The 12,251-nt window shown below is 41.8% G+C and overlaps 1 protein-coding gene across 1 annotated transcript in view; it reads right to left on the bottom strand.

Moving 5' to 3' along the window:
• Window positions 1-213: 213 nt before the first annotated feature.
• The window catches only part of CYB5R3 (cytochrome b5 reductase 3), a 35,303-nt gene continuing 23,265 nt past the window's right edge, over window positions 214-12,251 (bottom strand). Inside the window, exons 5-9 of the mRNA XM_077469019.1 lie at window positions 4,392-4,521; window positions 4,069-4,152; window positions 3,588-3,673; window positions 3,216-3,315; window positions 214-2,352 (exon numbers count right to left, since the gene is read on the bottom strand). Coding sequence (XP_077325145.1) covers window positions 2,180-2,352; window positions 3,216-3,315; window positions 3,588-3,673; window positions 4,069-4,152; window positions 4,392-4,521 — 573 coding nt within the window. The 3' untranslated portion in view covers window positions 214-2,179. The remainder of the gene's footprint in view (window positions 2,353-3,215; window positions 3,316-3,587; window positions 3,674-4,068; window positions 4,153-4,391; window positions 4,522-12,251) is intronic.

Genomic DNA, 12,251 nt, shown 5'->3' with positions numbered 1-12,251 from the left:
CTACTTGTCTGAGTGCCCTCTAAGGTCTAGAGCTGCCTCTTGTAGTAGGAGATCATTGAGATTGGATAGAATGTGAACTGACGGTTTAGCCCCTCTACAAAATGGTTAGTCAAAATTTTGATCTGTCAAATCAGCCAAATTTAATGTTTGGTCAGCTTAACATTTCTTCATTCTCACAGCCATTGCAAACCAAAAGGATGACAAGACCCAAAATTCATTCTCAAAACTGATTTATATATTAATGAGAAGATAAAAAAATACATTGTACACAGGCTTCCAGAAAGACAAAGTTATGCTGCAAAGAAGACGTCCAAGGAGGCCGCAGGCTGGACAGAAGAAATTTCATAGTGCAAATAGAAAGACGGCTGCTTAGTGCTGAGAGATCTGACCTCAGGTTTGTAAAATTATGAACTGTTACCCACAGCCTTATAACATTCAGATATCAATAGCTGGAATGTAGTTGGTGAAGCCAGATTAGTGGCTCAGGGTAAGATACAGTTTTGAGACTTGACTAAAGAAGGCCAAGCGTAGTGCGCACGGAGTACACAGCGGGGGGGGAATAAAAAAAAAGGAGGGGGACCCACTAAAGTAATTCTGACCCCCAAAAACTTCAGCTATTTTAGAATCACCACTAGTGTTAACACTTTAGATAATAGACTGTCAGTGAGAACCAACACATTTAGACAATCCCAGAAAGGTGGTACAGTCTAGAGCTCTCCTCCTAGGGTGGAACTACAAGTTCTAGCATGCCTTGCTGCATGACAAAGCATGCATGTCAAAGTAGTTCTGCAACAGGTGGAGAGAAAAGAGCAAACCTCGAAGGAACCCAAAAACTTTGTTACACAATTTGGAAGTTTATATATAAAAATTTTTTTTTTAAAATTATATATATATATATATATATATATATATATATATATATATATATATATATATATATATATATATATATATATATATATAATTTTTTTTTATGAAAACCCAAAATGTATTTGGAGTTTACCATCATATGTCTCACTGTACAGTTTCCCTAAGCAATTTTTTTTTGTGAATCTGTTACAAACATTTCTTACCTGGAGATCCCGCCAGTAACAGCACTTCCTATAGCAACCTAATAACTCCAAGCTGCTGTCTCACAATTAGAAACTGTCAGCCTGCGCTCCTTCAGCTATTTGGGCTGCCTATCAGGTTTATCAAATAGGTGGCCCAATGGCCAACTGAAGGACCGCGTAACAGGCCGACAACTCTGCTGCGAATTGCAAGGCAGCAAGTCAGTATTGTTGGTCTGAAACAGAAAATGCTGGAATTGGCAGATCTCCAGGTTATAAAATGTTGACATATTCACAAAAATAAAAATATTTGCTTAAGAAATGGTTTAACCGTGAGGCCTGCTGCCAAACACTGAAAAAGTACATTTAGTGTTCACATACACTTTAAGGAACCCAAACTGACTTGGAGGTGTTTAAAATATCACAACTTGAAACTGAAATTGGGACCAAATACAAAATTTCACAAACCTTTAACCTTCCAGTTTAATCCAACCCATTACATTGCTCCCATTGTGTTACTTAACCCACCTAAAAACATTTCTTGGGTGGACTTGCCAAGCAGGCAACAGATTAACAGTTAGGGGGTTATTTGCAATAGGCAAATCCACTTGGAAGTGCAGTGGCTCTAAATCTAAGGGGTAGATCTGAAATGATTGGAAGCGCTGCTGATTTTATCATCCAATCATGTGCAAGCTAAAATGTTTCTTTTTTATTTTCCTTGCATGTCCCCCTTGGATGTACAGTGACTTTACTTTCAAGTGCACTTGCAGTGCAAAGTGGATTTTCCTTTAGTAAATAACCCCCTTAGTCTCGTTACCAAGTGCTTAAAACCTGGACAAGTAGCCGAACCAATGACCAACCTCTCCCTTGCACCTCCCATATATTTTACCACTTCATATTTCACCACGTTACCATCTGGGATCAGACTGTTAACTTTGCTCTGGTGTCTGTTTCATACCAAGAATAATATAGAACAAGCATTACAAACAACGTTGAATAAGTGGATACGACAAGGCAGCAGATTGCAAAAGGCTTGTGATGAAAAACTTGCTCTTTGCTCCAGTTCTGACGCTGGTGTTGCCTTTGCCATATTTCTCAGAGTAGCTATCTCAGGGCTGGACATAGAGGGGCTAATAGGCAAACCTCCTGTCCTGGGGGTAGCCAAGCTTATCCAGGCTAGGGTTAATAGCATACTGGACCATTGGAGGGGGACCACACATCAAAATCAGAACATCATCCCCAGGAGGTGGCATGAAGGTCTTGATCATGTCCTCATTTACGAATCCCTGGCTGTAATCCCATTCTGAAACAAAAAGCAATAGCAGTGATGTTACACTTGGTCACCAATCTAAAAAGATTACTGGTAAAAGCACAGAAAAATCAAGTATTTTAAAATTATGACTTGCAGTGTATTCTTTTTTTATTCATTTGCAATGTGCCTGAACTAGAAAATGTAACTATAAAAGAGTCGACAATTCCCACCACAGCCCCTTCCCTCCTTGCAAAGCCATCTCTTAAAAGGTCTTTACTTGATAGATATAGTCACGCTTTCTCATTAAAGTGAAATTCGGACAAATTTGGGTGGAAAAATTATCCATTCAAGCAAACCAACCAAGCGGGGGACATCAATTCACAAGATTAAGACCTTCTACTTTTTACTGTGACTGCAGTAAGAGGTTGAACACTACCAATGTTTCCTTTGGTTTTGGACAGAGATAGATAAGGGTCTGATTGACCTATGGAATAGAGCTTGGTGCCACCCTTGGACCTGGTATGTTAGTTACCGTAAACATAACATTCCATAGGATTATTCTTATATGCCAAATTCCAGTCTCAAGTCAGTTGAAAAACAAAACCACACACACACACACACACACACACACGTTTTTCAAAAGGTAATTGCAGACCCACTAAATATGTGTATTATATCTATAAAAGTGTAATTAGGCAACCTTGCAGAGGCAGAGATCTAGCTTGACATGGAAGACATTAAAAATCACCAAGGTAATAGGTCAGTACTAGTAATGCAGAGCGTAGGGGTCAGTAGTAACAGTTCAATGGTAAGTGAAGGGTCCACAGGTATGAAATATACAGGGCAGGGGTCAGGAGTAAATAATGCAGAGTGCAAAAATAAAGCAGAGTTCAGAAGAGATGAAGGCTTCTTACTCTCAGGAGCGCGGTCCAACGTGTACCATAATTTGAAGCGGGAGCTGTAATTGACTTGGATTTCTTCCAATTCATTACGCAACAGGATATCCTTCTCTGTCTGCAATACAACACAAACTTAGTCACAGCCAGCAATAAAATACATTTAAAAAAGTGTCCACGTTCCCAACAAAGCCAAAACTAGCACAAACTCTCGACTTTCCAAAATTTAGACGACAGGTCTCTTTGCAAGTCATCAGGGGCCATTGTGGAAAATACGTGGGTGTGTTTATGTTCTGGGTGCTTTCAGGAAGTCAGAGATTGCACAGGGCTTGGGGGTTCCTTACTGCCAGCTAGTCACTGATGGAGGCCCAAATCATGTACTTTACAAACCTGGTTAGCAAAGAGCAGATAGCACACTGTAGGGTCAGCTTTGTCTTTCATGATGGCACGGATGAGCTGAAGCATTGGTGTTATTCCTGAGAAAAGAAAGGGAAATGAGACCTCGGAGAAAACTGGAAAAAGGGAAAGGACAAGTAAAAAGCACAAGTCAAAGAATGGATAGTAAAAAGAAGGGAGTCATAAGAGAGGAAAGAGAGGGCCAATAAGATAAATGGAGAGAACAGGGAAGGTGGCAGTAAGATGAGGGGATGACTGGAGTAGAGGCTGGTCAGAAGACAGGACAGTCAAAAACCTTTACATAGAAATTAGCTCACAGCACTGAATAAAAAACACAGTAGTCAAAGTACAGGTCTCACACACACGAAAAAATAAAAGCCACCACACAAAACCCATAATTGGTTGTTAGTTTCAATGGGAATTTAATACACTACGGTCAAAATACTGAACGTAAACCCCCTGGTCGTGGGTGTACCTGTTCCCCCAGCGATCATTCCCAGGTTTTTTGCCTTCTTTGTAACTGGTGCAGATTTCTTGTCCGCTCGGATCTGGAAACTTCCTGGAAAATTTCAAAATGTATCATTTTATAAAAAGTGATCAGCACGTCCAGATAGAAAGTGAGAAAATCTTACATGACAGCTAAGCTAGATAAAAAAAAAAAAAAGGTATAATCTGCAATGAGGGATTTTTAGTGACAGGCTGGAAACCCATGTATAATGCCTACTGAAAAAAATAAATAAAATAGAATATATAAATAAAGGGAAACTGACAAAAGAGGAGCAATGAAATGTGCATTACCTTTCTCTCCATAGGTCAGAAGACCACTGGGTCCGCGGAAGTCAATGGTGTCCCCTATTTGCAACGACTCCAAATACTGTGACATTTTACCGCCATCAGGGAATTTGGGGTGGACATTTTTGAAGTAAATCTGGAATATAAAAAGAACCTCATTTACAAACCGAAAGTCATTGTTACACTGGGAAAGTGAAAATGCAGTGTATATAAAAGTTATGCTTAAATAAAAGTACAGCTCATTTAGTAGAGTAAACTTGTTATTCCATTTGCACAAAAATAAACAATTTAAAAACAAGGACTGTATACAATAAGAACATTTCACCTATGCATGAGACCAGGTAACCAGCCCCCTTGCTGTAATAAGTTAAAAGCTTCCTGCCGATATGCATTTTCAGTTATTGCCTATGGTGATCCAGAAGCATATATTGCTCTTTCAAGAGCTTGATCAATGATCTGATTTTCAGGTTTCATTTTATCTATAAATGAAGGGATCGTATTTATGAGGACGTGGTTTTCTAACACTTTACTTGAAGATGCTGCTGGTGAAGAAACACTGATGATCCAAAAGCAGCAGACAGTGTTTCTGGAGTGAACTCGAGGAAATAAAAGCTACTTACACTTTCAGTATAGTCCAGCAATTCCATAAAGTATTTGGTCTTTTCAAAATAAAATTCTTCTCACAATAGTTGCTTTGCGCGCAGCAGAAATTTCACTGTGAAGAAAGGTTTCCAAACTCTAGATGTTGGTCTCACCTGTTTGCTGAGAGGAGGAAAATCATCCCAACTGTAGGAGGTACAGTTTGACAGTCATACTACAGTCATACTAAACTGGAGCCTTTCCCTTGCAGTGCCTCCTAATGGCCGAAATGCATATTTTTCATTTGAGAATTGGAGACGTACAGTGCTATTTGAATTGTATTCCAGGATTTTCTTGTCTTAAGCGGAGGAAGCTTACAATAAAAAAAGGACTTTACGTAAGGTCTCCAATCTTTAAGGTTTTAAACAAAAAGAGACCGCTTTGAAGAGAAAGGGGGGGGGAGCTACAGGCCTACCCATCTCTACTTCCAGGACAGCTCATGAGAGTCATGGAGCTCTACCCACCAGGACAGGAAACACTTTGCCAAGAGGACTTGAAAAGGAGATCCTCCATGTGCCTCAGTTTACGCGAGAACCTGATGAACACAAAACACTGCATAAACACATAATGATTTATTTGAAAATAGAGTTACTGGAAAATCTGATTTTTCCAAGTCATCTTGCTGGACAACTCATGAGACAATATGCAAGGGCTTACCGGGCTAGGGAGGGATGGTTACCTGGAATACCTTTCTGCCAAATGCCCGATCCTGACTTGTTAAGTCCAGCCACTAATATGCTTCATAAACAGACAGACAACCAAGCTGCAGCTGTACATCTGGTCAGGTGTGGCACTGGCTTTCTGAACACAAACTGACAAAGGGAGGTCTGATTGATAGTGCCTGTAGCTCACCGACTGTGTGCTGAAGTAACAGCTATTAGAAATGAGTTTTTTTTTTTAAAGTTAATTGCATTTAATTGAAGTCTCTTCCAAAGGGTAACAGGGAGCCTTGACCTTCAGATTGCCAAACCTAGGTCAGCGCTATCCTGAAAAAAACTGCAGGATTGAATAGTTGGAAAGATACTATGGTGCTCTTGCATCAAAGCGTTAAAAAAAGTTTCCAAACTTTTTGGTTGATCGCCAACAGGCTTGCAACTGTTCAATAGGGTGCTGATTTCTTGGTCTGTGAAACCGTAGATTTCAAAATCTATTCCTAGCAGAAATAATGCTGCTAGCTTCAAGGAGGAAACTAGGTCCCTAGGACAACAGATCCAGTCTCACTGGGCCCAGTAAGGAGTGATTAGAATTAATTCCCCCCTAACAAACTACCTTTAGAATGTCCAGCAGAAGCCTGATCGGGGAAAGACATACTTGAGCTTGTAGGTACAAGGCTTGGCCAGAGCATCCAGAGGGTTTAGTGAGAAGAAAATAAATAAATAACTAGCTGTTTAATTTTCCTGCAGAGGAATCAAGGCCATCTCCAAGGGATCTCAGAAAGCCGGCATGGCAGAAAAAAAAAAAAGATTTCCCAATTCAAAAACTTCTCCTGCCTCATCTGCCAATAGCTAGATTTATCAACTGTTTACTTTTTTTTTTTTAATCATAATGGCAACAGAAACTACCCAAAGGACCCTGATCAAAAGTTTACACACCCCAGTTCTTAAAGTGTATTGCCCCCTTTAACATCAATGACAGCTTGAAGTCTTGTGGCATTTGTGGACGAGGCTCCATATTTCTCAGATAGTAAAGCTGTCCATTCCTCTAGGCAAAAAGCCTCCAGTTCCTGTAAATTCTTGGGTTGTCTTGCAGGAACTGCACATTTGAGATCTCCCCAGAGTGGATCAATGATATTGAGGTCAGGAGACTGAGACGGCCACTCCAGAACCTTCTCTTTATTCTGCTGTAGCCAATGACGGGTCGACTTGGCCTTGCGTTTTGGATCATTGTCATGTTGGAATGTCCAAGTACGTCCCATGCACACCTTCCTGGCTGATGAATGCAAAATGTTCCTCCAGTATTTGAGAACATACTGCATTTGTCTTGCCATCAAATTTCCTGCGTCTTTGTAGCTCACACATCCCCAAAACAGCAGCAATCCACCTCCGTGTTTCACATTAGCAATAGTGTACCTTTCATCATAGGCATTGTTGACTCCATGCCAAATGAAGCTTTTATGGTTGTGGCCAAAAAGCTAAATTTTGGTCTCATCACTCCAAATGATTTTGTGGCAGAAGGTTTGAGGCTTCTCTCTGTGCTGTCTGGCGTATTGAGAGTGGGATACTTTGTGGCATTTGCATAGTAATGGCTTTCTTCTGGCAACTCGACCATGCAGCCCATCTTTCTCCAAGTACACGTTTTCAGAGAGTCCTGTATTTCACCTGAAGTTATTTGTGGGTTTTTTTGTCTCCCTAACAATTTTCCTTGCAGTTGTGGCTGAAATTGTAGTTGGTCTACCTGACTGGTTTGGTTTCAACAGAACCTCTCATTTTCCCACTTCTTGATTAGAGTTTGAACACTGCCGATATCCAAGGAATTGAATGGCAATCTTTTTAGAACCCTTTCCTGTTTTATACAGTTCAAATACCTTTTCCCACAGATCCTTTGACAATTCTTTTGCTTTCCCCATTACTCCGAATCCATAAACGTCAGTGCAGTACTGGACTACAGACACAGACGGAGGCGACAGACACACACTAATTATAAGCAAACAGATCACAGGTGAGGATGTTACCTTTAATAGCCATTCAAACCTTTGTGTCAACTTGTGTGCACGTTATCAGGCCAAAATCACTTTTCATTTGGGTCGTTTGTTGAGATTACGATAAAAAAAAAAAAAAAAGTGGATTTTTGTACTCACCGTAAAATCCTTTTCTCTGGTTCACTGGCTGAAACAACTCCTTTATTCTTGACCATTGGGTTGTTACCACCTTCAGGAGAGGACTAGACAGAACATGTTAACATGTGGTTTTGTTAAACCAGAACTTTCTAGTTCCACCCAAGGGGCGGTCCCTTCAGTAACAACCCTCCTGCTTCAGTACATCAACAAGCAGTATAACGTAAAACAATAAGAGGGGAGGGTGCTGTGTCAGTGTACCACAGAGAAAAGGATTTTATGTCGAGTACAAAAATCCTATTTTCTTACGTTCACTGACTGACGCAGCTCCTTTATTCTTGACCATTGGGACGCCCCCAAGCAGTATCAGAACGAGGGGTGGGAAACAGCATAAAAGAACTTCACCCACATTCAGAATTGCTCCCCAACAAGGGAGTCACCACCTTATCTGACCGCATCAGAACTTGCGGTAAAAATGCAACAGTGCATTATACACAAAAGTAACTTTTCTTTAAAGCAGAAAAAGTAGTGCAGAATTGCAACATTACTTGCAGGCATCAGACAATGCGCTTACATCCACTCAGTAGAATTTGGTAAAACTGACGACTAAATTGTGGCCTTACACACCAGAGCGACCGGCACACGATGTCGGAAGCCAGAGAGGCCCCAATTGTCCTGGTGGCCTCTGACATTCTCAAAAGACTGCCAGTGCTGTTCACAGCCATAAGTTCCCTCTTATTCATGGAGGCTCTGGTTTGGACCACTGACCCTGGGCCATGATGCCCCCCAGATGAGCTCCCTAACCCCAGGAGCTTGAGTCTGGTCATCCTCAAAAATTGGCCAGGCCAACGGGTGATGGGACCAGGTCTGATTTTTCCAGATGTATATGCCAGCCCAGGCTGCAGTGTCAAGTCCTGGGTGACCTGAATGTCCACAAATAGCTGATCCATAGAAGAAGCAAAATGAGGAGATTGCACCTGGAAAAGCTTCTATAGTACCCTTCCTGGACAATGGAGCCAATGCTTCCCCCAAAACCTTTGCTGAACTCCTGACTCCCATCTCCACTGCTATTCACAAAAACTTTAAAACTCGGGTTGATTGGGACATGCAGGTTTGCGTTACTCAAATCCAGAGTAGCCATAAAAACACTCCAGCTGCAGAATTCACCAAACCAAAATACGTTGAGTCCATGCAAAACTTATATTACGGTATGTATTTTATGGCCCTGTTGAGGTCTGAGATGCAATCAGGTGCAATTTGAGGGCTTCCTCACCAAGACTTGGGAATAATATCCCTGCTCCAGAACTGGAACAAAGACATTCTGATCGACTAATTCACCTGCAAAGACATAAGGCATTGGCCTTTAAAGGGTCCCTGGGAAGTCTTGTGACCAAGTAGGTTGAAGGCAGATGGGATAAACACTTGTGTCTAACAGTTGGAGGTGGTCAGTTCCCATTGTAGAAGGAACCCCCCTAGTCTTCCTCCCACTGGGAGTATGGAGTCATCAGAAATTGCTGAGCCGCTGAGGTAAAGATATCCCCTTTGTTTTTGCCCTCAAGTCTGCTTCAATGCTTCTTCCAGCTACACCCAAATTTTTGCAGGCAATCTATACATAGGTATGTGACTTGGTAGCGCTGCATTTACCAGACCTTTCCAATGTTGTAGGAAAAGGGATGTGGCTTGGCATCCAACCCAGACACCCACACCCCAGACACCCACACCCCAGACACCCACACCCCAGACACCCACACCCCAGACACCCACACCCCAGACACCCACACCCCAGACACCCACACCCCAGACACCCACACCCCAGACACCCACACCCCAGACACCCACACCCCAGACACCCACACCCCAGACACCCACACCCCAGACACCCGAATAGAGGGGGACCAAAAGTCAGTTTATGTAATAAAATTTAGCAATTCAAAAGTGTTGAATTCATTGCCAAAAAAATGTGTAAAATCCGATGGGGTAAAAGATACAGCACCACACTCTGCAGATGAGGAATGTAAGATAACTGTCAGTTGATGTAAATTATAGGAGGAGGAGGAGAAACTTCGTTGGAAACACTCTATCCTTGGCTGACACCAAGTGCTAAAATGGATAGTCGCACTGTTGATGTCAATCCCCCTGTAGGTCCAGAACATCAGCAATCCACTGCATTCTACAATGCTCAAGGGGGGGGGGGGGGGTTGGGACTGGAACAACGCTTTATAAACTGCAGACAAAAGTTTTACACAGGAGTCAGAACAGCTGAGTTAAAGTGAGTGATCCAAAACGGAAAAAAAATTAAAAAAAAAAATGCATGTCGAAATTGCAAGTACCGAAATAGGTACCAGTTTGGAAGGGCACACTTGGTCATGAATTTGTCTGCCCAGACAATGGAGGTTTATTTACCAAAACCGGAGTGTGCAAAATCTGGTGCAGCTCTGCAGAGAAACCAATCAGCTTCCAGGTTTTTGTCAAAGCTCAACTTCCCAAGTTAGAAGAGGATTGGCTATCCTATACAGCTGCACCAGATTTTGCATGCTCCAGTTTTAGTAAATCAAACCCTATACCTCCAACAATTTTCACCCCTTTATTGGGCAGGTTTCGGAAGCTTGAGGAAGTGGGGCAGTTGCAGATTCTGCCAAACTTTAGAACTAGGCAATACATAGGTACCCCTTGAATAGTATATTTTCAGGGCTTGCCCCCATGCTTTCATGGTACCAGTAATACAATGTGGTGCTTGGGGGGGAAATCTCTAAAAAGTATATGTCAAACCCTCTTAAGATTCTGTCAGGGCAGCCACCAGCACCATGGCTGCATTCTCATCCCCAGTAACCACCTGCAGGCAAAGTCCATTTCTCCAGCCAAGAAGAACTTACTGAAGTCAGGCAGTGCCAGGCTGCCCTGACTCAGGGATTCCTGCAGTGCCCGGAGTCCAATTCAAGGGTGCAAGGATGACCAGATATTGGAACGGACTAACCCATTAAGCATATTAAAGTATGCTAAACCCTCAGTAATCAACGCACTTCACAGATACACACAGTTTTGTTCGCCGTTCACGTATCCCCCCAATTGAGGTCAGTTGGTTGGCTTGCCATGAAGGGGGTAAAGTGTTATCCCTAACTGCTGGTGTGTCTCCTCATGCTCCCCTGTGGTGTAAATCAGAATTTCCCAGAGCTCTTGGGCAACCCAACTCTTTGTGGTGGACCTGACTTGGGGTTGCCCATAACTTGCATATTTTGTAAATCTTGGTTTCGTTTGAGGGTTTGAACACTTGGTACGCAGTGGCTAGCACATTTTTTTTTCTTATCTATTGCTACATCATGCTGTTCAAACACAGTTCAAAGGTCTGACCCTGGAGCTCTCAGAATCAGCACTTGAGGTATTCCTGTCATATCCAGATATCACTAAACTGGTTATGACTGTCTACTCAAATTTGCAGTCTTCTGGAATAACCCCTTCCAACCTGTTCAACTAAAGTGAATGGTGCTGTTCCCGAACTGAGGGTTGGGAGGAGGCCTCAGAAGTCTGTTTTCATGATATCAGTAAGAATGAGAGAGTTTTATACAATTTGAAGTTTATACACCTGCTAAACTAACTCTGCTGCAGCTTGTCCTCACTGTGGTTCTATGGGAGCTGACCTTGCCCTACCATATGAGATTAGAGATATACATTTTTTTTTATTATTATTTATAGTACTCTCCATATACCTGTACCTAAGGTACTGTTGGGTATTCTGAATGACTTTGTACATAGGGCACACGCGCGAACCCCAATTCATGTTACTGAATTATAGCAAAAAGTTTTTGAACATGAAAAAATGCTGCCGCACCCTCAGTACAGCAATTTTATCGTATAGTAAAGACCTAGCTGGTTTTCAAACCGATTTATAAGGGTTAGGCTTTCCCTAATACATTTTCAAAATCTGGCAGCCATGGCTTGATATAGCAGATTCCTTCTGGAAGGATGTTTGGCCTGCTCAACAATCCTAACTCTAAGAATGCGACAAAACACCTACTCTGTTGGTTTGTTGATAACATGCTATGAGCTTCTTGGCTTTCCTGCTCAATGGTGAGGAAGGGGGGTGATATGAGTTGTATTTTTTGATCTCGGTTCTCCACATAGAACAAAAAAGGGAATCTTCTGGGCTCTACAGTCCAATATCTGAGTTACATAAAACTGCTTTGTTATTTGCCTTTTTTGTAGGCTTGTCGGTTGCTTTATGCATAATTTTGTAATACTTGTAATGTTTTTGTGCAGACAGAAAAAGGAACACCTTTCCAAAAACAAATAAACTTTGAAGTAAGAACAGGGTATCCATACTGGGGTACGACCCAGGTAATAGAGGAAAATTGAGACAACCTTTATTTTTAGTAAATTTAGCCTACCAATTAAAGTGAAGACCCATCTAGCTTGTTTCATCATGGTAAGCAAAAGGCATTAAAGAGGAAGTAAACCCT

This window comes from Lithobates pipiens, unplaced genomic scaffold (genome assembly GCF_037356315.1).
Source record: "Lithobates pipiens isolate NorthernLeopardFrog02 unplaced genomic scaffold, aLitPip1_a1.2 Scaffold_8, whole genome shotgun sequence".
Lineage (NCBI taxonomy): Eukaryota > Metazoa > Chordata > Amphibia > Anura > Ranidae > Lithobates > Lithobates pipiens.
Note: the sequence above shows the minus strand (reverse complement) of the source record. Positions and strands in the feature narration are given on the sequence as shown.